Source organism: Podarcis raffonei, chromosome 8, assembly GCF_027172205.1.
Source record: "Podarcis raffonei isolate rPodRaf1 chromosome 8, rPodRaf1.pri, whole genome shotgun sequence".
NCBI lineage: Eukaryota > Metazoa > Chordata > Lepidosauria > Squamata > Lacertidae > Podarcis > Podarcis raffonei.
The window spans coordinates 17,718,485-17,741,806 of NC_070609.1; the positions used below are offsets into that span (position 1 = coordinate 17,718,485).

General features: G+C 44.8%; 2 protein-coding genes across 2 annotated transcripts; both read right to left on the bottom strand.

The window, feature by feature from the left end:
• Window positions 1–247: 247 nt before the first annotated feature.
• LOC128418509 (serine, glycine, tyrosine and glutamine-rich protein-like) lies at window positions 248–6,319 on the bottom strand. Its single transcript, XM_053398238.1, has 5 exons — window positions 6,262–6,319; window positions 5,129–5,191; window positions 4,375–4,410; window positions 2,368–2,400; window positions 248–938 (listed from the first exon to the last, which is right to left on the bottom strand). Exons 1-5 carry the CDS (start codon window positions 6,307–6,309, stop codon window positions 855–857), a joined length of 264 nt encoding a protein of 87 aa, XP_053254213.1. The 5' UTR covers window positions 6,310–6,319; the 3' UTR covers window positions 248–854.
• Window positions 6,320–7,907: 1,588 nt separating this feature from the next.
• Window positions 7,908–22,410, bottom strand: LOC128419219 (PE-PGRS family protein PE_PGRS26-like). The gene is made up of 6 exons (XM_053399646.1): window positions 21,862–22,410; window positions 21,590–21,610; window positions 19,700–19,756; window positions 18,944–18,988; window positions 8,810–8,845; window positions 7,908–8,147 (listed from the first exon to the last, which is right to left on the bottom strand). The coding sequence occupies exons 1-6, from the start codon at window positions 21,916–21,918 to the stop codon at window positions 7,908–7,910; spliced, it is 456 nt and encodes a 151-aa protein (XP_053255621.1). The 5' UTR covers window positions 21,919–22,410.
• Window positions 22,411–23,322: the final 912 nt, after the last annotated feature.

Here is a 23,322-nt window from a genome sequence, read left to right on the forward strand (position 1 = left end):
CCTCACCCTGCCTCCGTTCCGAAGCCTTTAAAAAGGCTCCGTCGCGGATTGGGGGGGCGCAAATGGTGCCCGCCGAGTCTCTGTGTTCACAGGCATCCGCGCCTGTGATTTTAAGGGTCTCCGCTTCGCCGCAGCGGACAGACCCAGACGCTACGGAGCCGATTCCCTCCGGAGCTCGGAGGGAATCCGCCATTAAACAATGGCGCCAACCCGGAAGTCCCCCCAGTTCGCATTTTTGGAAACCAATTTTCTCCAATTTTCTATGCTGCTTTCAGTAGTAGATGCATTCTTAGGCACACTTCCACCATGCATGCTGGAGAACTGCATTGCAAAATGTGACGTCCAAATTTTGGGGGATGGCTGTGTTTTGGTTTGCGTCTTGCTTCAGAAAGTGTGAGCTGGGGAGGCTGGCCTTAAAATGAGAATGGAATCAGATTTCTCACCTCCTCTATCCCTACCTGCAATAGCCAGGCTGCACCTTGTCTCATTTAAGGGTCTCCGTTGTGGAAGGGAGAGGGAGAAATTCATTTGGTTCACATTTTCAGGCAAACCTATCTAATTCATATTTCATGGAACAATAAACAAGCAATAAACAGCTACCCTTCAAAATCCGCACTTCTCTGAATTATGCGATGCAATTCTTCTACCAAGGAATGTGCTTGTTTGCTTTGTAAAAAGTGCAAATGAAATGAACACACACACATGTGCATATTAGAGCGACTAATGTACACAAAGGCATATTGGGGGGAAACTGCATGCAAAAGAAGTATGTATATTCCATTAATTTCTCCAAGTAGTTTCTTGGAGAAATGCATATGGACGTGTGTATGAATCTCCACTCCATCTCAAATCTATTACGATGGGCCTGAAAGTAAGGGAGGTGACTCTTGAGAGTGTCTTACCCTTCCTCCTGCCTTTTTATTCTTGTTTGCTCCAGCCTGCAATGGAAAGAGAAAGGGAACATATTAGCCAGGAGTGTTTTCTTCCTCTCGAGATCAATCATGCCAATAGAATGGGGGCAGATGGGGCACCAAAGGAATATAAGGGATAGAAAATACGGCCCTTTGCTTGTTCAGAAGCCCCCGGGGTGCATGCCAGCCACACCTGCGCCTGCTCTCCGCCCCCGGTGCCGGAGCATGAAGCTCCACCACTGCCCCCCCCACCTCTCTATCTGTCCTTCCAAATTCTCCCCAGGCCACACCCCTCTAATTTGCACCCAATTTTTTTTGCCTGGCTGCCATGTGTCCTTTAACTCTGGTGATGCATTTTGTATGCCTGGATGAAGGACATGGAGGAGTATAAGCATGTAGAAACCAGCTTCCTCCACAAAGGTGCAATTAACATTGGTTGCTCTGCCCACCTTTATCTCTGGCACTGTGCACCACTGCATTTGCCCCCTGGAAAGTTGCCTAGGACTGAAAAGGTTTTCCCATCCTTGAACTAGGAAAAGTGAGGCTGCTCAGCGTGCTTTCTCCTTTCCTGTTCTCTTCTGCAAGCCAACATGATCTGCAATTTGGCATGGGCAACTCTGTCCATTTCAGTTCCTCATTTTTTGCATAGGAAGTTCAATTTTCCATATGTCCACATCGGTTTGCAACTACTACTATTGAAAGCGCTCATGAAAATGCACCACCAGCAATTTGCAGCTAATTTCTCCTAATATACATTGTTTTCATATGCAATTTCCCCAGTTCACATTTTTGGAAACCAATTTTCTCCAATTTTCTATGCTGCTTTCAGTAGTAGATGCATTCTTAGGCACACTTCCACCATGCATGCTGGAGAACTGCATTGCAAAATGTGACGTCCAAATTTTGGGGGATGGCTGTGTTTTGGTTTGCGTCTTGCTTCAGAAAATGTGAGCTGGGGAGGCTGGCCTTAAAATGAGAATGGAATCAGATTTCTCACCTCCTCTATCCCTACCTGCAATAGCCAGGCTGCACCTTGTCTCATTTAAGGGTCTCAGTTGTGGAAGGGAGAGGGAGAAATTCATTTGGTTCACATTTTCAGGCAAACCTATCTAATTCATATTTCACGGAACAATAAACAAGCAATAAACAGCTACCCTTCAAAATCCGCACTTCTCTGAATTATGCGATGCAATTCTTCTACCAAGGAATGTGCTTGTTTGCTTTGTAAAAAGTGCAAATGAAATGAACACACACACATGTGCATATTAGAGCAACTAATGTACACAAAGGCATATTGGGGGGAAACTGCATGCAAAGGAAGTATGTATATTCCATTAATTTCTCCAAGTAGTTTCTTGGAGAAATGATTATGGACGTGTGTATGAATCTCCACTCCATCTCAAATCCATTACAATGGGCCTGAAAGTAAGGGAGGTGACTCTTGAGAGTGTCTTACATTTCCTCTTGCCTCTTGTTTCTCTGCTCCAGCCTGCAATGAAAAGAGATAGGGAACATATTAGCCAGGAGTGTTTTCTTCCTCTCGAGATCAATCATGCCAATAGAATGGGGGCAGATGGGGCACCAAAGGAATATAAGGGACATAAAATACGGCCCTTTGCTTGTTCAGAAGGTGCATCTGTTTCTTGAGCCATTTGGACAGTAATGAAAGGGCCAACCTCAAAACTGGAATGGAGAATCAGGAGAGACTAGAGTTGGGAATCCAATGAAATACATGAAATAGCAATAAAGGATCAGAGCTGACTATGCCACCAAGCTGAAGTACTTGCTTCAGCTGTCAAATTCTGGTTGCCTCTAGAGGGCAAACAATTATTGGATCCAAGGGTGGTGACTTCAGTCTTCCTATACTATTCAGCATGAGCGACTTGAGGAAAGGTGGGGTGTAAATGTTAGGCGTGTGCGCTAGCTAGAAGAGGCAACTTGTTTCTGTAGATTTTGAGAAGAAGCCTGATGTGTTTCAGAGCCTTTCTGTGTCTTTCCTATATGACTAGACTTTCAATAATGAAATAAGGTTTGTTAAAAACAAGTCTGTTTTCTCCTCATTCACTATAATGGGGGATGTAATAATAGCTTATTTTTCATTTTCACATATGTGGATGAAATTTGCCGGCAACTAGTGTAGATTAAGTCAGCCGACCTGTACACAGATACATCCAGTGGTTTTCCTTGCAGGTCATCTTTAAAGTTTGATTTAAAAACAAAAGCAAAACAAAACATTTTCATTTTCTGCCAAATCTGAATGCAGTTTGCTGGCGTGGTCACTTCTTTTGAAGAATGATAGCTGCAGTGATTCTCACAGAATTAAAATCATTACTATTTTGGATTGGGTACAACAGGAACAATAGGGGAAGGGGTGGTCGTGGGAAAAGGAGCATGGTTACCCAAGAAATACCGAGGGTGGGGAGGAACAGCAGAGCCGAAAAGAGTATACTTAACGTGCTACAGACATGGAAGTACCATATTTGGGGAAGGGGAAATGTATGTGTGTCCTATGGAGCGAATGCAGGCTCCTTGGCTTCAGTGATAGCAACGGGAAGCCTCTGAAGTGCAGAGGGAGCACTCCCTCCGCGCTCTGGAGGCTTCACGTTGCTTTCGCTGAAGCCTGCAGAGCGAGAGGGGTCAGTGTGCACCAACCCCTCTCACTCTCCAGGCTTCAGGCAGCTATGGGCAAGCCTTCAGAGCATAGCAGGAGTTCCCCCCGCGCTCTGAAGGCTTGCAGATAGCAGCCTGAAGCCTGAAGTCCAGGAAGCGCAGCGCCAACTCCCGCTGCACTCTCCGGGCTTCAGGCAGCTATCTGCAAGCCTTCGGTGCACGCCCCCAGTCCCGCAAGCTCCGGTGCAACCTTGCCGCCGATCCCAGACCTGTTCTGGGGGCTGGGGTCAGGGGAAGCTCGGGCTTCTCCTGCCCCATCCCCGCGGCTAAAAACGAAGCCAAGACAGCGAGTGGGATCTATCCCGCTCCCTGTTTTGCCTTCTGCCAAAGCCGCGCGCAGCCTCTCCCAGCTGGAGACGTTGCGTGCAGCTAAAAAGGAAGCCAAGACAGCCAGCAGGATGGATCCCGCTCGCTGTCTTGGCTTCTTTGCCCTTTGGGGAGGGGAAAAAATATTTTTTCCCCTTTATTCCCCCCCCTAAAAACTAGGTGCGCCCTATAGTCCGGTGCGCCCTATGGAGTGAAAAATACGGTAAGTAGTTTGTAGGCTACCAGGCCCCAAACTGTCCTTACTGTCTGTAAGGATTCATAGAATCAGGGATTCATAGAATTGTAGAATTGGAAGCCCAACCCTGTGCAATGCAGAAATCTCAACTGAAGGGCATGTTTTGCAATGATGCAACATGCCTCACCATACAGGTGTCAGTTACATTTTAGAATTAATTCTGACTGCCCCTCTTCCCACCACACAAAAAATGGGGGGGGGAATGGGAGAAGGTAATGGAAAATGTCTTACTGCACCGCCGCCATTTCCAAAGATCGACATTAGATGCTACAAAAGGAAGAAAAGGCATTAATCTTTCTCTGGCTGATGGACATATAACACTCCATGCTGTAAATCAGGCATGTCCAACTCCCAAGACACTGCGATCTACTCCAGCTATTAAAAAACTGGCAGTGATCTATCCATTGGATTGACCAGAGTTGAGCTTTTTGGGGTGAGGATGACAGGTAGAGCGTGATTGACTGGTTGGACATGCCTGCTGTAAACGTATCTATCTCCAGTTTTCTGCATTCTCAGGACTAGACACATAGCCTGAAGGGGCATAAGCCAGCTTCCTATACAGGAGACTCCCCATTTCTGCAGGGGCTATGCTCTGGACCCCCTAACACATACACAAAATAGAGTAAAATGGGAAGTCGCTTAGCTGATGGCCGGAGTAGAACCTTGCATTCAACTTTTCAGGATTTGTTGTTGTTGTTTTGTTAATTTATTCAGTTTGTTAGTCACCTAATACATTTAGCAAAGACAACCTAAGTGCCTTCTGAAACTTACTTACAAATGTTCACTCCTGAGGCCATTTCATGTTTTTCTATAGGTGTGCCAGCCAGGATAGAGAAGTTTGTTGTGCACATTGTATACTCATTAACAGAGCACAAAGTAACTGGGGGAAAGATATTGGGAGGAGCCAACATTATTACTTAGGAAGGGCATTCATTCTGCGATAAAACTATTGTCTTCATAGTCCATGTAATGGAAGGCATCTTACCGATAACGCAGCTCCTCCTCCTCCTCCTCCTCCTCCTCCTCCTCCTTGCAAAGCCATTAGGCCCTAAAGAAAAGGAAAACACGGAATTCTTCTCTAACACTGATTTTGGTGCCTTGATCTTGGGCATATCCTATATGATTTTATATTTTGTCAGAGGTGCTGACTTGTGCCCCAGATTGTGGGTGTCCAGCAGCGCATGCATGTGCAATGTGACATCCTGACATCGCTCACACATCACATGCGCATTACACTGGGCTCCATGCTCAGCCTCCACCAGCCACCACTCGCTGCCTCGTGTCCACTGGTCCTCTGCTGCCACTGCAGTGACTGAACCTCTGCATCTGCCATGGGGCCCCCATTGGGGCCTACTGTGGCCGCAGGTGTGTTTCCAGGGCTGTGTCTGTGGTGGGCCTCAGTGGAGGCCTTGTAGTGGTGGCCTTGGCCTGGTCACTGTGTTGGCGGGGATTGGGTGGGTGGCCAGCTCCCCTCTTCATTGCAGGGGCTTGGGCCCCCTGCTACAAATATTGAGGGGGATGAGGCACTCAGGGCTCCATAGAGATAGTGCCTATGTAGATTATTGGGGGTGCCAAAGACCCACCACAGACACCTGGAGTTAGCGGCAATGTATTTTGTTGTCAGGCAAAGAAATCTGCTCTCTGCCCCATGATGGAGTTGCATTTGCATCAGTAACTGCTGTTGTGTTGTCAGACCTTGTAGGGTCAGATCCAGGTTTCCGTGGCCCCTTAGGCAATAGGGTTTCAGTGGGTCCCTTGCCTCACCCCTTCTTATGCAAACCACACCCCTCGCAGTTGGCTCTCTCTTTGCATCCCATGCTAGTCTTTGTGTCTATTTCTTTTTTGCAGAAGGAGTTTGTGTAGGCTTTTTACTTTGCAGTGACTTGGTTAGAAGGCATTCCTTCCTGGAGGACGTTTGAGAAACTCAGTAGCACTGAACAAGTAAATGTCTACTCAGAAGTAAGCCATATTAAATTCAGTGGGGCTTACTCCCAGTTGAATGGGGTTAGGGTTGCAGCCTTAGAATGCGCTTGGGGAGAAGCAACAAGTATCTGAATAATGATGTCTGAACAAATGTTTAATAAGAACTCCTGGCTCCATAACCAGTTATTCTCTTACTGAGCTGCCACCTTCCTTTTCATCACCACCACCACCTGAAGGCATCATGCTCTATAACAGGGAGAAAAACATAATCTTCTGTAATGCACATGTCCACATCTCCTTCTTGGGTGTGCACTGTGTGATTTGGTTCATTATTGGGTGAAGAAACCTGCCTTCTGCAGTTGACCCTAGCTGAGGGCCACATTGTGCTGTCCCGTCTAAAGTGGACTGCTGCCAGTGGTGGCTCCTGAAAGGACTTACGGACGTATGACACCCTCCCCGTTTCCTCCTCTCACCATGTTTCTCGCACACATATAAACAAGGGGGGAATAGGATCTGTGCTGCTGGCCCTGCCCTAAACAGTGCACACTGCATTGGCTCAACCAATTCATGTACAATGGTACCTTGGTTGTTGAACGGCTTGGTTCCTGAACAAATCGGCTCCTGAGCGCCGCAAATCCGGAACTGAGGGTCACGGCTTGCAAACTTTTTTTGGAAGCTGAATGTCCTATGTGGCTTCTGTGGCTTCCGATACAGTGCATGAATCTCCTGCAGCCAATTGGAAGCCACGCCTTGGTTTTCAAACAGTTCCGGGAGTCAAATGGACTCCCAAAATGAATTAAGTTTGACAACCAAGGCACCACTCTACATGCATTTAGTACAGCCTATTCTTCTTCTTCTTCTTCTTCTTCTTCTTATTATTATTATTATTATTATTATTCTGCCCTTCAGTCATCATGTTCAACGTTGAGCCCTTTTTACAAGTGGCACATAAAGTTCTCCACAAATTCTCCATTTTCCATATGACATTCTCCTCTAAATCACTGCCTTCCCACACCCCTTCCACAATACAGATTTTTTTTTTTTTCAGACCAAGGGTACTCCCAAATGGAGAGAAAATATGAAAGTCTGGATTGAGGGAGAGGGAAATGTGGGAAGGCAGTGTTTTAGAGGAGAATGTGAGACAGGTTAGGCTGAGAGACTGTTACTGGCAATTTGTCATCCAGTGTGCTTCATGAGAGAATGGGGATTTGAACTCTAAACTCCCAGTTCATCATTCAAGCCACATCACCACTTTGGTACCGCGGTCTTCTGAGGGCTGCATGTTGCCTATGGTCCTGGACGTTCCACGCATGTGCTCAGCATACTGACCAGGAGGGAGCATGAGTATGGTTTGGGGAGGGGGCGGCTAAACACATGGTTTCATGGTGGTTTCCCTCAACAAGCAAGTCATGTCCAGAATAAGGTGATGGTGACGATGCTTCACATTGACGTCTGACTTGTTGGTTAAGGGCGAGTGTTTTGCATAATGAGCTGGCAATCTCCAATATTTCCTATGGGAACATGTCTAATCAGTGATCTCCCCTCCCTCTCTTCCCATGGTTTCTTCTTAAAATGGCTGCAGCCAGCCAGCAAAAGAGAGACAAGGGGGGGATTATTTGTCTGATCTCTCCCCCTCTTCCCTTTCTAAATGGTTTCTTCCTGCAAACAGCTGCTACCAACTAGCAGAGCACAAACAACAAGTGGGCAAATTGTGGTTGTTCAGATATAGGAATCAGCTGCACTTGTAAGTGAGATTTGGGCATAATGCTTTATGTTCAGATATGTAATATTTTTTGCAGAACAATCAAGCTGATAGCAGGACCTGTGTGCATAGGAGACCCTTAATTGAACCCAGAAGGAGCATGAGTATGGTTTGGGAAGGGGGTGGCTAAACACATGGTTTCATGGTGGTTTCCCTCAACAAGCAAGTCATGTACAGAATAAGGTGATGGTGATGATGCTTCACATTGACGTCTGACTTCATGACAAGATCTGCCCTGCAATGAAAAAGGATTGTGCCTTACCCCTCCACCACCTACCTCGCCATCACCTCCACCTCCAGCTAGCATAGGGGCCAATGCCTACAAGGAAGTAAAAAGAAAGATCTTTACAGAAAGGCAGCTTACTCTAAGAATAGATGAATAGTCAGTTGGATCATACCCCAGGCCTTTCAGGTCTATCATCCTCTTTTCACATCAACCAAGTGGGTGCCTATTAGAACCTCGCATGTAGAACAAGAGTACAATAGAAGCCTCCTGCTCTAGTTCCTCAGCAACTATCATCTACAGGCATAAGGCCTCTGGTACTTGAGGTAGTGTAACAGCCATCATGATGAACATTTATGGATAGCCTTAACCTCTAAGCATAGGTGCAAGTGCCTACAAAGAGGAGAAAAACATCATCCTATATAATGCGCACGTGCAAGGCTTAAACGCCTTACATGACTCTATTTGTTATCAGGTGAAGAAACTTTCCTTGCCACCAACATTTATTACCAAAAGGCCTTGGATGCTCAAAAGTGTCCTGGGGGAGGGAGATGCCTGGAAGTCAAGTGCCTGAAGGCTTTGCAGGTAGCAAAACACTTTTAGTACTTGTAAGAATTTAGCTTGCATCGGAGAGACTCTCTTAGGGCGATGTTATTTGCCTCCCAATAAGGATAGCCGCCATGTTTTAGGATGAAATTCTGACTTCCCAAAATAATAGCACAGAAGAAAATGAGAGAAGGTAATAGAAATGCTCTTACCGCTAGTTTACTAGCGCCACCCTTTCGAAGCATGTCCTGCAAAGGAAAGGAAAAGAAAGGCTTTTGATCTTCTCTTGGATGATATACACTTGGTATCCCCGCTACTCAGTTTTAGACATACAGTGGTACCTCGCAAGACGAATGCCTCGCAAGACGAAAAACTCGCAAGACGAAATAGTTTTTCGTTTTTTGAGTTGCTTCGCAAGACGAAAACGTCTTGCAATTTGTTTCCTTTTTCTTAAAACCGTTAATACCCAGGGTGCATTGCTTGAAGAGGTGCTTCGTAAGACGAAAAATTCGCAAGAAGAAAAAACTCGCAGAACGAATTAATTTCGTCTTGCGAGGCACCACTGTACTGCGCAACAGTTGCTGTCTTCCCCAGGGTAGGAAATCGATATCTCTTGCCATGATGTGGAGCAGTCCAGCCAATCTGGGCTTTCTTTAGTTGCCGCTTTTCTGCTATTTCTTTGTAGAGTCATAGAATCATAGAATTGTTTAATTTCTACAATTGGTAAATGAAGCCCTTAATGTTGTGGACTGATGGGTTCACAACTGTGAAACTAGTAGCACTTTTACAAATGCCACATAATACTTGTTCCACATTTGTAAGGAGTCAACAGTTTAGAGCAGGCTTCCTCAGATGTTTTGAGACTACAATTCCCATCATCCCTGACCACTGGTCTTGCTAGCTGGGGATCATGGGAGTTGTAGGCCAAAAACATCTGGAGGGCCGAGGTTGAGGAAGCCTGGTTTAGAGTAGCAGCATTATCAGTTAGGGACTCCTGGCCTGTTGACATTAGTCAGGCATCCTTGCTATGTTGTTGCAGATGCCTGCTGAAAATTGTTTTAATTCATCAAATCTACCCAGACATATAAGCTAGTTGCCTACATTCATCTCTCAAGAGCTTTACTGATTTTACATGCATTTTATTAATTATTTTATGTATATATGTTTTTAAACAATTTGGGGAATTTTAAGCTGTTTTTTTATCAATAGTTTTATTATGCAAACAACTTAGAGCACTCCGGGGAGAGAGAGAGAGAGAGAGAGGCTGCTATTGGCCTGCTTGTTAGCCAGCAGTTTTGTTTGTTTCACAAAGAACAGTTTCATCCCATTGCTTTTATTGTTCCTTTTTCTTTTCTTTTTTAAAAAACAACTCTTTCTTTTCTTTCTTTCTTTCTTTCTTTCTTTCTTTCTTTCTTTCTTTCTTTCTTTCTTTCAATTGCCTTCACACCATACCATGGACACTAGGTAAATATCTCTGGGCAGACAGGCTTAGCTACAACAAGGGAGCAACCTCATGTGATTTTAGTTGATGCAATTTAAAAAAAAATTATCCCAGCTGCCTCCCACCAACCAATGGAAAGCACAGAAGATAACAGGAGAAGGTAATGGCGAAATTCTTACCATTAAGCCACCAGCGCCGCCACCTCCAAGCATGGACATTGGATCCTACAAAGGAAGGAGAAAGCATTGACTGATCCACACATGACATGCACCCCAACCTCCCACGCTCCACTATTCTACTACTCCAACTTAGACATGCCATATATGCATTGCTCCATTCTCTTGAACTCAGCCATACTGTCATTTAATGTGCATAGGAAGCTTGCTGTATCTCCACAAATTCTCCATTGTCCATATGACATTCTCCTCTAAATCACTGCCTTCCCACACCCGTTCCACAATACAGATTTTTTTTTCAGACCAAGGGTACTCCCAAATGGAGAGAATATGGGAAAATCTGGACTGAGGGAGGGGTATATGTGGGAAGGCAGTGTTTTAGAGGAGAATGTGAGACAGGTTAGGCTGAGAGACTGTTACTGGCAATTTGTCATCCAGTGTGCTTCATGAGAGAATGGGGATTTGAACTCTAAACTCCCAGTTCATCATTCAAGCCACATCACCACTTTGGTACCGCGGTCTTCTGAGGGCTGCATGTTGCCTATGGTCCTGGATGTTCCACGCATGTGCTCAGCATACTGACCAGGAGGGACCATGAGTATGGTTTGGGGAGGGGGCGGCTAAACACATGGTTTCATGGTGGTTTCCCTCAACAAGCAAGTCATGTACAGAATAAGGTGATGGTGATGATGCTTCACATTGACGTCTGACTTCATGGCAAGATCTGCCCTGAAATGAAAAAGGATTGTGCCTTACCCCTCCACCACCTACCTCGCCATCACCTCCACCTCCAGCTAGCATAGGGGCCAATGCCTACAAGGAAGTAAAAAGAAAGATCTTTACAGAAAGGCAGCTTACTCTAAGAATAGATGAAGAGTCAGTTGGATCATACCCCAGGCCTTTCAGGTCTATCATCCTGTTTTCACATCAGCCAAGTGGGTGCCTATTAGAACCTCGCATGTAGAACAAGAGGACAATAGAACCCTCCTGCTCTAGTTCCTCAGCAACTATCATCTACAGGCATCAGGCCTCTGGTACCATCAAGATGAACATTTATGGATAGCCTTAACCTCCATGTACTTGTCTTCTCCCCATTTATAATGATCCAAATTGATGGTCAACATTACATCCTGTGATTGCAAATGCCATAGTTTCACTCCCCTTTACCCACTCAGATCTGCTTAACTTCAGTTAGGTGGAGCCTTCATGTGTCTCCTTCAAAGTATTATTACTATTACTACTACTATTACCATTACTATTATTCTGCCCTTCAGTCATCGTACCCAGGGTGGTTTGCAAAGACATGAATTAATTAAATTGGGAAAGGTGAACAGAGACCCAAACAACAGTAGTTAAAAGAGCCTCAGTGGGGTGGTAAATGTATGCTGAAAAGCACAGGGAGTCTCTTGTCATACTCTCTATGCAATTGCACTGTGATAATATCAGATATAGGGACGCGGGTGGCGCTGTGGGTTAAACCACAGAGCCTAGGGCTTGCCGATCAGAACGTTGGCGGTTCGAATCCCCACGATGGGGTGAGCTCCCGTTGTTCGGTCCCTGCTCCTGCCAGCCTAGCAGTTCGAAAGCACAAAGTGCAAGTAGATAAATTGGTACCGCTACATTGGAAAGGTAAACAGCGTTTCCATGCACTGCTATGGTTCGCCAGAAGCGGCTTAGTCATTCTGACCACATGACCGGAAGCTGTACGCCGGTTCCCTCAGCCAATAAAGCGAGATGAGCGCCGCAACCCCAGAGTCATCTGCGACTGGACCTAATGGTCAGGGGTCCCTTTACCTTTACCTAATATCAGATAAATGAGTAGCACCCTAATAAGAGATATATTAGATAGTTTCTTCTACTGTCCTGATGCCCAGGAAAACCAACTAAAGACTGAAGGAACTAACATTACAAGGGCTACAATGTATGGTTTCTTACCGAAAACTTCTCAAGCATTCCCTACAAAGGAAAGGAAATGTATTAATCCTTCTGTACATGGAAGACAGGAAATGACATTTAGCTCTTCTTTGACAACACATTGTAGAATTTGAATCACTTATGAGCCTTCTTTAGATGTTTTGTTTAAAATCCAGCTTTGATGGGATACTTTAGGCTTCCTCACAGCCTACTTGTGTGTGCAGAGGAAATATGGTGATGGGGCCACATGCTTAACCCTGCCCTCAGAATTGCCCTGGAATTAAAAGGGAGAGTTTCTTATCGCAGCACCACCACCACCACCTTCCTGATCATCATCACCTGCGAAAAGCATAGAAGACATGGCCTACAAGGGGAACAGGAGAATTATCTCTGTTAGTGCACATATTCATAGGTCCACCCCCATTTACTTTGGTTTCTCATTGCATGAAGAAACCAGCATTCTCCAGTCGGCAAAGTTTTATCTTGCCCCTAGCTGCGCTCAGTAGTGTGTGCCATGGCGGGCAGCAGCACTCACCTGACCTCTTGACAGCTGAGTTGCTGCTACTTAGCAAGAGTAATTGGGGGTGGGGTGATAGAGGGGCAGGTGCAGTTGAAACCTGCCAGCAGGATCATGGGATCAGATCCTCCAGTACATTTGCACCATGCTGACCTCCTCACCAGCTCATCCCTCCCCATTTCTTCCCAGAAGGAGGGGTGGATTCAGCTGCTGGGAGATCAGGTAAGCAGTCCTCCTGTGTGGCGATACATTCCATTGCTGTTTCAATTGCCAGATGGCAAAGTTTCTAGTCAAGGCAACATTTCTATTTTCCATTGTTTTTGGAAGAGAAAAGTCAATGGGCAGACCCTTTGCAGTACAGTGGTACATCAGGTTAAGTACTTAATTCGTTCCGGAGGTCTGTTCTTAACCTGAAACTGTTCTTAACCTGAAGCACCACTTTCGCTAATGGGGCCTCCTGCTGCCGCCGCGTGATTTCTGTTCTCATCCCGAAGCAAAGTTCTTAACCCGGGGTACTATTTCTGGGTTAGCGGAGTCTATAACCTGAAGCGTCTGTAACCCGAGGTACCACTGTCCTTGAATTGCATTTGGAGTATTGGAAATTCTTGGAGGTTCATAAGAAAAGCACACCACTAACCTAGAATACTTCCCAGAATCATATATATGTTCAATGCGTCATGAGGTCCCACTTAAAGAACAAAATGAGTTCCCAATAAATTGTTGGTTAGGGGCGAGTGTTTTGCATAATGAGCTGGCAATCTCCAATATTTCCTATGGGAACATGTCTAATCAGTGATCTCCCCTCCCTCTCTTCCCATGGTTTCTTCTTAAAATGGCTGCAGCCAGCCAGCAAAAGAGAGACAAGGGGAGGATTATTTGTCTGATCTCTCTCCCTCTTCCCTTTCTAAATGGTTTCTTCCTGCAAACAGCTGCTACCAACTAGCAGAGCACAAACAACAAGTGGGCAAATTGTGGCTGTTCAGATATAGGAATCAGCTGCACTTGTAAGTGAGGTTTGGGCATAATGCTTTATGTTCAGATATGTAATGTTTTTTGCAGAACAATCAAGCTGATAGCAGGACCTGTGTGCATAGGAGACCCTTAATTGAACCCAGAAGGAGCATGAGTATGGTTTGGGAAGGGGGTGGCTAAACACATGGTTTCATGGTGGTTTCCCTCAACAAGCAAGTCATGTACAGAATAAGGTGATGGTGATGATGCTTCACATTGACGTCTGACTTCATGGCAAGATCTGCCCTGCAATGAAAAAGGATTGTGCCTTACCCCTCCACCACCTACCTCGCCATCACCTCCACCTTCAGCTAGCATAGGGAGCATTGCCTACAAGGAAGTAAAAAGAAAGATCTTTACAGAAAGGCAGCTTACTCTAAGAATAGATGAAGAGTCAGTTGGATCATACCCCAGGCCTTTCAGGTCTATCATCCTCTTTTCACATCAACCAAGTGGGTGCCTATTAGAACCTCGCATGTAGAACAAGAGTACAATAGAAGCCTCCTGCTCTAGTTCCTCAGCAACTATCATCTACAGGCATAAGGCCTCTGGTACTTGAGGTAGTGTAACAGCCATCATGATGAACATTTATGGATAGCCTTAGCCTCTAAGCATAGGTGCAAGTGCCTACAAAGAGGAGAAAAACATCATCCTATATAATGTGCACATACAAGGCTTAAACGCCTTACATGACTCTATTTGTTATCAGGTGAAGAAACTTTCCTTGCCACCAACATTTATTACCAAAAGGCCTTGGATGCTCAAAAGTGTCCTGGGGGAGGGAGACAAACAGGCCAAACCTTACGCCAAAGAATAAACGGACATAAATCGGACATCAAGAATCACAAGACAGAGAAACCAGTAGGAGAACACTTCAATCTCCCAGGACATTCTATACAAGATCTCAAAGTAGCTGTTTTACTACAAAGGAATTTCAGAAATAGACTGGAAAGAGAAGCTGCTGAATTGCAACTCATTACCAAACTTAAAACCATGGAGAGACCTGGTCTGAACAAAGACATTGGATTCTTATCTCATTATACATGACAAAGCCATTTTTCACCTTCTCACCCCTTGCTTTTTCCTGTAAGACCTATTGCAGTCGTTAAGAGTCGTCAACAGGCTCATCACAGCTATCTGCCAATCACCCATTCCCACCACCCTTCTGAGTAATACCCCTCCCCACCTTCTCACTATATAGAAGGATCTGGCAATTTCTGTTTCAGTGTATCTGAAGAAGTGTGCATGCACACGAAAGCTGATACCAAGAACTAACCTAGTTGGTCTTTAAGGTGCTACTGGAAGGAAAAAAATTTTTTGTTTTGACTATGGCAGACCAACAAGGCTACCTTTCTGTAACTGGAACTATGGAAGGCACCACATTGAGCCGCATGAAATGGAAGTCTATCAACCTCACCAAGAAACTTGCACAGGTACAGACTGATATCTTCTTTCTTACTAAATGCAAGAACCTGGACATTATACCCAAGGGTCTTAGAATTAAGAACCCTCTACAATCCACGTATCCCACTGAATATGCAAGAAAACTATGCAACACTTTCTCTAAGAAGCTGCTCAAACATCTGATCAGCGTTCTGTACTCTAAACAGAAGCTAATAAAGGAGGAACTCCTTGTATTGGACAACTCTATCAGGAACCACCAAGCTTGGCAAGAGTTCCAAAAGGAAAAACAAAACATTTACCACTCTCAACCGGAGCTACTGAAAAAACAGAAAAACAAGAAACTCTCTAACCTTTCCAACCTACAGGCTACTAATCAAAACAAGATCAACAATATTGTCAATCTCTCACAGCAAGCACTCAGCCCAGCTGAGGAATCAGTCCTTTCACGTGGACTGTCATTCTGCCCTGCCAAATCCCCACACATGATTCAGTTCTGCGGGGACTTGGAAGCATTTTTCCGCCGTTTACGCCTGAAGGAGTATTTTCAACACACACAACAACAAGACAAAGCAGAACAAGCAACAACTTCACAACACAACACCTCTCAACCCACTGGAGAACAACAACCACCCTCCCAACAGAACACTGACCACCAACTACCACCGAAAAAGTGTTACACAAAAAGGGACTCCACATGGATCCCTTCTGATGGACGCAATACCACACTGGACTTGTACATTGACTGCTTCCGCCACAGAATCCAAACAGATGTGACCAGAAAACACCATCGCTTACAACAAAATCTAAACCATGCTGAAAGGAGAGCCATAGATAATCTCAGAAACAACCCAGACATTATAATTAAAGAAGCAGACAAAGGTGGAGCTGTCGTCATCATGAACAAAACTGACTACATTCAGGAGGCTCACAGACAACTTTCCAATGCCGCTTTTTACATAAAATTGGACTCAGACCCCACACAAGAATACAAAAAAGAACTGAACAAGATTGTTAAGGAGCTACCCCCACACATCCAAGAACAGATCCTCACCAACACACCAACAGAACCTTGACCAGGAACGTTCTATCTTCTACCTAAAATACACAAACCAGGAAATCCAGGACGCCCCATCATTTCAGGTATTGGCACTATTACAGTGGGTGTCTCCGGTTATATGGACTCTGTTCTGAAACCATATGCCATCAGTGCTCCCAGCTATGTACGTGACACCACAGATTTTCTGAGGAAAATACAATCTTTAAATAATCTTCCCAACAATACTATACTAGCTACTATGGATGTGGAATCTCTGTATACCAACATCCCACACAACGATGGTTTACAAGCTATAAGGAACACCATTTCAGATAAAACCACAGCGGACTTTGCCACCAAACTCTGCCAATTTGTCCTTACCCACAACAACTTCAAATTCGGTGATGACCTGTTCCTTCAGATCAGCGGCACAGCAATGGGCACCCGCATGGCCCCACAGCATGCCAACATCTTCATGGCAGATTTAGAACAACGTTTCCTAAACTCCTACCCACTCAAACCTCTCTTGTACCTGCGATATATTGACAATATTTTTATCATCTGGACACATGGTCAACAGACCCTGGACACCTTCCACCAGAAATTCAATGATTTTCACCCCACAATCAACCTAACAATGAATCAATCTATGCAAGAAATACATTTTTTGGACACTACTATAAAAATACAGGATGGGCGCATAGACACCACCTTATACCGTAAACCAACTGACCGACAAACATATCTACATGCCTCTAGCTACCATCCCAAACATACCAAACAGTCCATTGTATATAGCCAGGCACTACGTTACAGCCGTATCTGTTCCAATTCTACAGACAGAGACTCTCACCTAAGAGATCTACAGCAAACCTTTTTAGAACTAAAATACCCAGCAGATGAAGTTAGACAACAGATCAACAGAGCCAGACAGATACCCAGAGAGAACTTGCTGCAAGACAGACCCAAAAAAGAAAATAACAGAACACCTCTAGCCATCACATACAGCTCCCAAGTTAAAACAGTACAACGCATCATCAGAGATCTACAACCTCTCCTGGACAATGACAGTTCTCTTTCTCAAGCTCTGGGAGGAAGGCCTTTCATTGCCTACAGACAGCCACCCAATCTTAAACAACTCCTAACCCACAATAATACTACAACCAGACGTAACACGGACACTGGCACCAGAGCCTGCAATAAACCCAGATGCCAACTTTGCTGCCACATACACCCGGACAACACCATTACTGGCCCCAACAACATCACACATACCATCTCGGGACTATTTAATTGCTCATCGTCTAACATTGTATATGCCATCAAATGCCAACAGTGTCCTTCAGCTCTCTATATTGGACAAACAGGCCAAACCTTACGCCAAAGAATAAATGGACATAAATCGGACATCAAGAATCACAAGACAGAGAAACCAGTAGGAGAACACTTCAATCTCCCAGGACATTCTATACAAGATCTCAAAGTAGCTGTTTTACTACAAAGGAATTTCAGAAATAGACTGGAAAGAGAAGCTGCTGAATTGCAACTCATTACCAAACTTAAAACCATGGAGAGACCTGGTCTGAACAAAGACATTGGATTCTTATCTCATTATACATGACAAAGCCATTTTTCACCTTCTCACCCCTTGCTTTTCCTGTAAGACCCATTGCAGTCGTTAAGAGTCGTCAACAGGCTCATCACAGCTATCTGCCAATCTCCCATTCCCACCACCCTTCTGAGTAATACCCCTCCCCACCTTCTCACTATATAGAAGGATCTGGCAACTTCTGTTTTAGTGTATCTGAAGAAGTGTGCATGCACAGGAAAGCTCAGACCAAGAACTAACCTAGTTGGTCTTTAAGGTGCTACTGGAAGGAAAAAAATTTTTTGTATAGAATCATAGAATTGTTTAATTTCTACAATTGGTAAATGAAGCCCTTAATGTTGTGGAACAAGTTTATTTAAGGTCCCTGGCTGATGGGTTCAGAACTGTGAAACTAGTAGCACTTTTACAAATGCCACATAATACTTGTTCCACATTTGTAAGGAGTCAACAGTTTAGAGCAGGCTTCCTCAGATGTTTTGAGACTACAATTCCCATCATCCCTGACCACTGGTCTTGCTAGCTGGGGATCATGGGAGTTGTAGGCCAAAAACATCTGGAGGGCCGAGGTTGAGGAAGCCTGGTTTAGAGTAGCAGCATTTTCAGTTAGGGACTCCTAGCCTGTTGACATTAGTCAGGCATCCTTGCTATGTTGTTGCAGATGCCTGCTGAAAATTGTTTTAATTCATCAAATCTACCCAGACATATAAGCTAGTTGCCTACATTCATCTCTCAAGGGCTTTACTGATTTTACATGCATTTTATTAATTATTTTATGTATATATGTTTTTAAACAATTTGGGGAATTTTAATCTGTTTCTTTATCAACAGTTTTATTATGCAAACAACTTAGAGCACTCCGGGGAGAGAGAGAGAGAGAGGGGCTGCTATTGGCCTGCTTGTTAGCCAGCAGTTTTGTTTGTTTCACAAAGAACAGTTTCATCCCATTGCTTTTATTGTTCCTTTTTCTTTTCTTTTCTTTTTTAACAAACAACTCTTTCTTTTCTTTCTTTCTTTCTTTCTTTCTTTCTTTCTTTCTTTCTTTCTTTCTTTCAATTGCCTTCACACCATACCATGGACACTAGGTAAATATCTCTGGGCAGACAAGCTTAGCTACAACAAGGGAGCAACCTCATGTGATTTTAGTTGATGCAATTTAAAAAAAAATTATCCCAGCTGCCTCCCACCAACCAATGGAAAGGACAGAAGATAACAGGAGAAGGTAATGGCGAAATTCTTACCATTAAGCCGCCAGCGCCGCCACCTCCAAGCATGGACATTGGATCCTACAAAGGAAGGAGAAAGCATTGACTGATCCACACATGACATGCACCCCAGCCTCCCACGCTCCACTATTCTACTACTCCAACTTAGACATGCCATATATGCATTGCTCCATTCTCTTGAACTCAGCCATACTGTCATTTAATGTGCATAGGAAGCTTCCTGTATCTCCACAAATTCTCCATTGTCCATATGACATTCTCCTCTAAATCACTGCCTTCCCACACCTCTTCCTCAATAGAGATTTTTTTTTTTTCAGACCAAGGGTACTCCCAAATGGAGAGAAAATATGAAAGCCTGGATTGAGGGAGAGGGAAATGTGGGAAGGAAGTGTTTTAGAGGAGAATGTGAGACAGGTTAGGCTGAGAGACTGTTACTGGCAATTTGTCATCCAGTGTGCTTCATGAGAGAATGGGGATTTGAACTCTAAACTCCCAGTTCATCATTCAAGCCACATCACCACTTTGGTACCGCGGTCTTCTGAGGGCTGCATGTTGCCTATGGTCCTGGATGTTCCACGCATGTGCTCAGCATACTGACCAGGAGGGAGCATGAGTATGGTTTGGGAAGGGGGCGGCTAAACACATGGTTTCATGGTGGTTTCCCTCAACAAGCAAGTCATGTACAGAATAAGGTGATGGTGACGATGCTTCACATTGACGTCTGACTTCATGGCAAGATCTGCCCTGAAATGAAAAAGGATTGTGCCTTACCCCTCCACCACCTACCTCGCCATCACCTCCACCTCCAGCTAGCATAGGGGCCAATGCCTACAAGGAAGTAAAAAGAAAGATCTTTACAGAAAGGCAAGTTTCTCTAAGAATAGATGAAGAGTCAGTTGGATCATACCCCAGGTCTTTCAGGTCTATCATCCTGTTTTCACATCAGCCAAGTGGGTGCCTATTAGAACCTCGCATGTAGAACAAGAGGACAATAGAAGCCTCCTGCTCTAGTTCCTCAGCAACTATCATCTACAGGCATAAGGCCTCTGGTACCATCAAGATGAACATTTATGGATAGCCTTAACCTCCATGTACTTGTCTTCTCCCCATTTATAATGATCCAAATTGATGGTCAACATTACATCCTGTGATTGCAAATGCCATAGATTCACTCCCCTTTACCCACTCAGATCTGCTTAACTTCAGTCAGGTGGAGTCTTCATGTGTCTCCAGACCCATACCCAGGCCATTTATGTTGTGGGAGATAAAACCTTCACCTAAACAGTCTGGGAAGGTCTTCCTCCTTTCTAAAGTTTATGTATTTCCTAGGACGCTGAGAACTTGGAATGCATTTGAGGTCTCCTTGGGTGATGTTATAGGACTTCCGAGAATCTTTCAGGAGGACTTCTGGCTTCGCAACCATAAGAGCACAGGGACCAGTATCCTATTCTTAGGTCTAGCACATGGAGAAGATAGATGGAGCAACATCTCTGTCACTTTCACTGTCTCCAATGACGAAACACACACTGCTGTCGCACCGTGGAAATAGCTTGAATCTGTATGGGCACCTGAAAGGGGGGAGCTGATATATATTTAGCTCCTGCCTCCTGCAGGACACAATTGGTATGTCTGGTGCTCATGTCCCCAGTACTGAAAGCAGCAGACCCTCCAAGTGTCCCTATTTCCCAGGGGTGTCCCTGATTTAAAAAACCCGTCCTGGTTTCTGATTTTATCCCAGAATGTCCCACTTTTTGTTAGGATGTCCCTCTATTTTCATTGAAGAAATGCTGGACGATATGAAGCAGTGAGATCCTGCCAGCATATTACAGTTATCTTCAAAGAACTGAGCCAGGCTGCCAATTTGTTTTGGAGTCATGTTCAAGGTTTAGCCTTTTTAACAAGTGGCACATAAAGTTCACTTCACATTTTTATGGTGTCAGCCTTCAAAGTATTATTACTATTACTACTACTATTACCATTACTAGTATTCTGCCCTTCAGTCATCGTACCCAGGGTGGTTTGCAAAGACATGAATTAATTAAATTGGGAAAGGTGAACAGAGACCCAAACAACAGTAGTTAAAAGAGCCTCAGTGGGGTGGTAAATGTATGCTGAAAAGCACAGGGAGTCTCTTGTCATACTCTCTATGCAATTGCACTGTGATAATATCAGATATAGGGACGCGGGTGGCGCTGTGGGTTAAACCACAGAGCCTAGGGCTTGCCGATCAGAACGTTGGCGGTTTGAATCCCCACGATGGGGTGAGCTCCCGTTGCTCGGTCCCTGCTCCTGCCAGCCTAGCAGTTCGAAAGCACAAAGTGCAAGTAGATAAATTGGTACCGCTACATTGGAAAGGTAAACAGCGTTTCCGTGCACTGCTATGGTTCGCCAGAAGCGGCTTAGTCATTCTGACCACATGACCGGAAGCTGTACGCCGGTTCCCTCAGCCAATAAAGCGAGATGAGCGCCGCAACCCCAGAGTCATCTGCGACTGGACCTAATGGTCAGGGGTCCCTTTACCTTTACCTAATATCAGATAAATGAGTAGCACCCTAATAAGAGATATATTAGATAGTTTCTTCTACTGTCCTGATGCCCAGGAAAACCAACTAAAGACTGAAGGAACTAACATTACAAGGGCTACAATGTATGGTTTCTTACCGAAAACTTCTCAAGCAATCCCTACAAAGGAAAGGAAATGTATTAATCCTTCTGTACATGGAAGACAGGAAATGACATTTAGCTCTTCTTTGACAACACATTGTAGAATTTGAATCACTTATGAGCCTTCTTTAGATGTTTTGTTTAAAATCCAGCTTTGATGGGATACTTTAGGCTTCCTCACAGCCTACTTGTGTGTGCAGAGGAAATGGGGCCACATGCTTAACCCTGCCCTCAGAATTGCCCTGGAATTAAAAGGGAGAGTTTCTTACCGCAGCACCACCACCACCTTCCTGATCATCACCACCTGCGAAAAGCATAGAAGACATGGCCTACAAGGGGAACAGGAGAATTATCTCTGTTAGTGCACATATTCATAGGTCCACCCCCATTTACTTTGGTTTCTCATTGCATGAAGAAACCAGCATTCTCCAGTCGGCAAAGTTTTATCTTGCCCCTAGCTGCGCTCAGTAGTGTGTGCCATGGCGGGCAGCAGCACTCACCTGACCTCTTGACAGCTGAGTTGCTGCTACTTAGCAAGAGTAATTGGGGGTGGGGTGATAGAGGGGCAGGTGCAGTTGAAACCTGCCAGCAGGATCATGGGATCAGATCCTCCAGTACATTTGCACCATGCTGACCTCCTCACCAGCTCATCCCTCCCCATTTCTTCCCAGAAGGAGGGGTGGATTCAGCTGCTGGGAGATCAGGTAAGCAGTCCTCCTGTGTGGCGATACATTCCATTGCTGTTTCAATTGCCAGATGGCAAAGTTTCTAGTCAAGGCAACATTTCTATTTTCCATTGTTTTTGGAAGAGAAAAGTCAATGGGCAGACCCTTTGCAGTACAGTGGTACATCAGGTTAAGTACTTAATGCGTTCCGGAGGTCTGTTCTTAACCTGAAACTGTTCGTAACCTGAAGCACCACTTTCACTAATGGGGCCTCCTGCTGCCGCCGCGTGATTTCTGTTCTCATCCCGAAGCAAAGTTCTTAACCCGGGGTACTATTTCTGGGTTAGCGGAGTCTATAACCTGAAGTGTCTGTAACCCAAGGTACCACTGTCCTTGAATTGCATTTGGAGTATTGGAAATTCTTGGAGGTTCATAAGAAAAGCACACCACTAACCTAGAATACTTCCCAGAATCATGTATATGTTCATTGCGTCATGAGGTCCCACTTAAAGAACAAAATGAGTTCCCAATAAATTGTTGGTTAGGGGCGAGTGTTTTGCATAATGAGCTGGCAATCTCCAATATTTCCTATGGGAACATGTCTAATCAGTGATCTCCCCTCCCTCTCTTCCCATGGTTTCTTCTTAAAATGGCTGCAGCCAGCCAGCAAAAGAGAGACAAGGGGGGGATTATTTGTCTGATCTCTCTCCCTCTTCCCTTTCTAAATGGTTTCTTCCTGCAAACAGCTGCTACCAACTAGCAGAGCACAAACAACAAGTGGGCAAATTGTGGTTGTTCAGATATAGGAATCAGCTGCACTTGTAAGTGAGGTTTGGGCATAATGCTTTATGTTCAGATATGTAATGTTTTTTGCAGAACAATCAAGCTGATAGCAGGACCTGTGTGCATAGGAGACCCTTAATTGAACCCAGAAGGAGCATGAGTATGGTTTGGGAAGGGGGTGGCTAAACACATGGTTTCATGGTGGTTTCCCTCAACAAGCAAGTCATGTACAGAATAAGGTGATGGTGATGATGCTTCACATCGACGTCTGACTTCATGGCA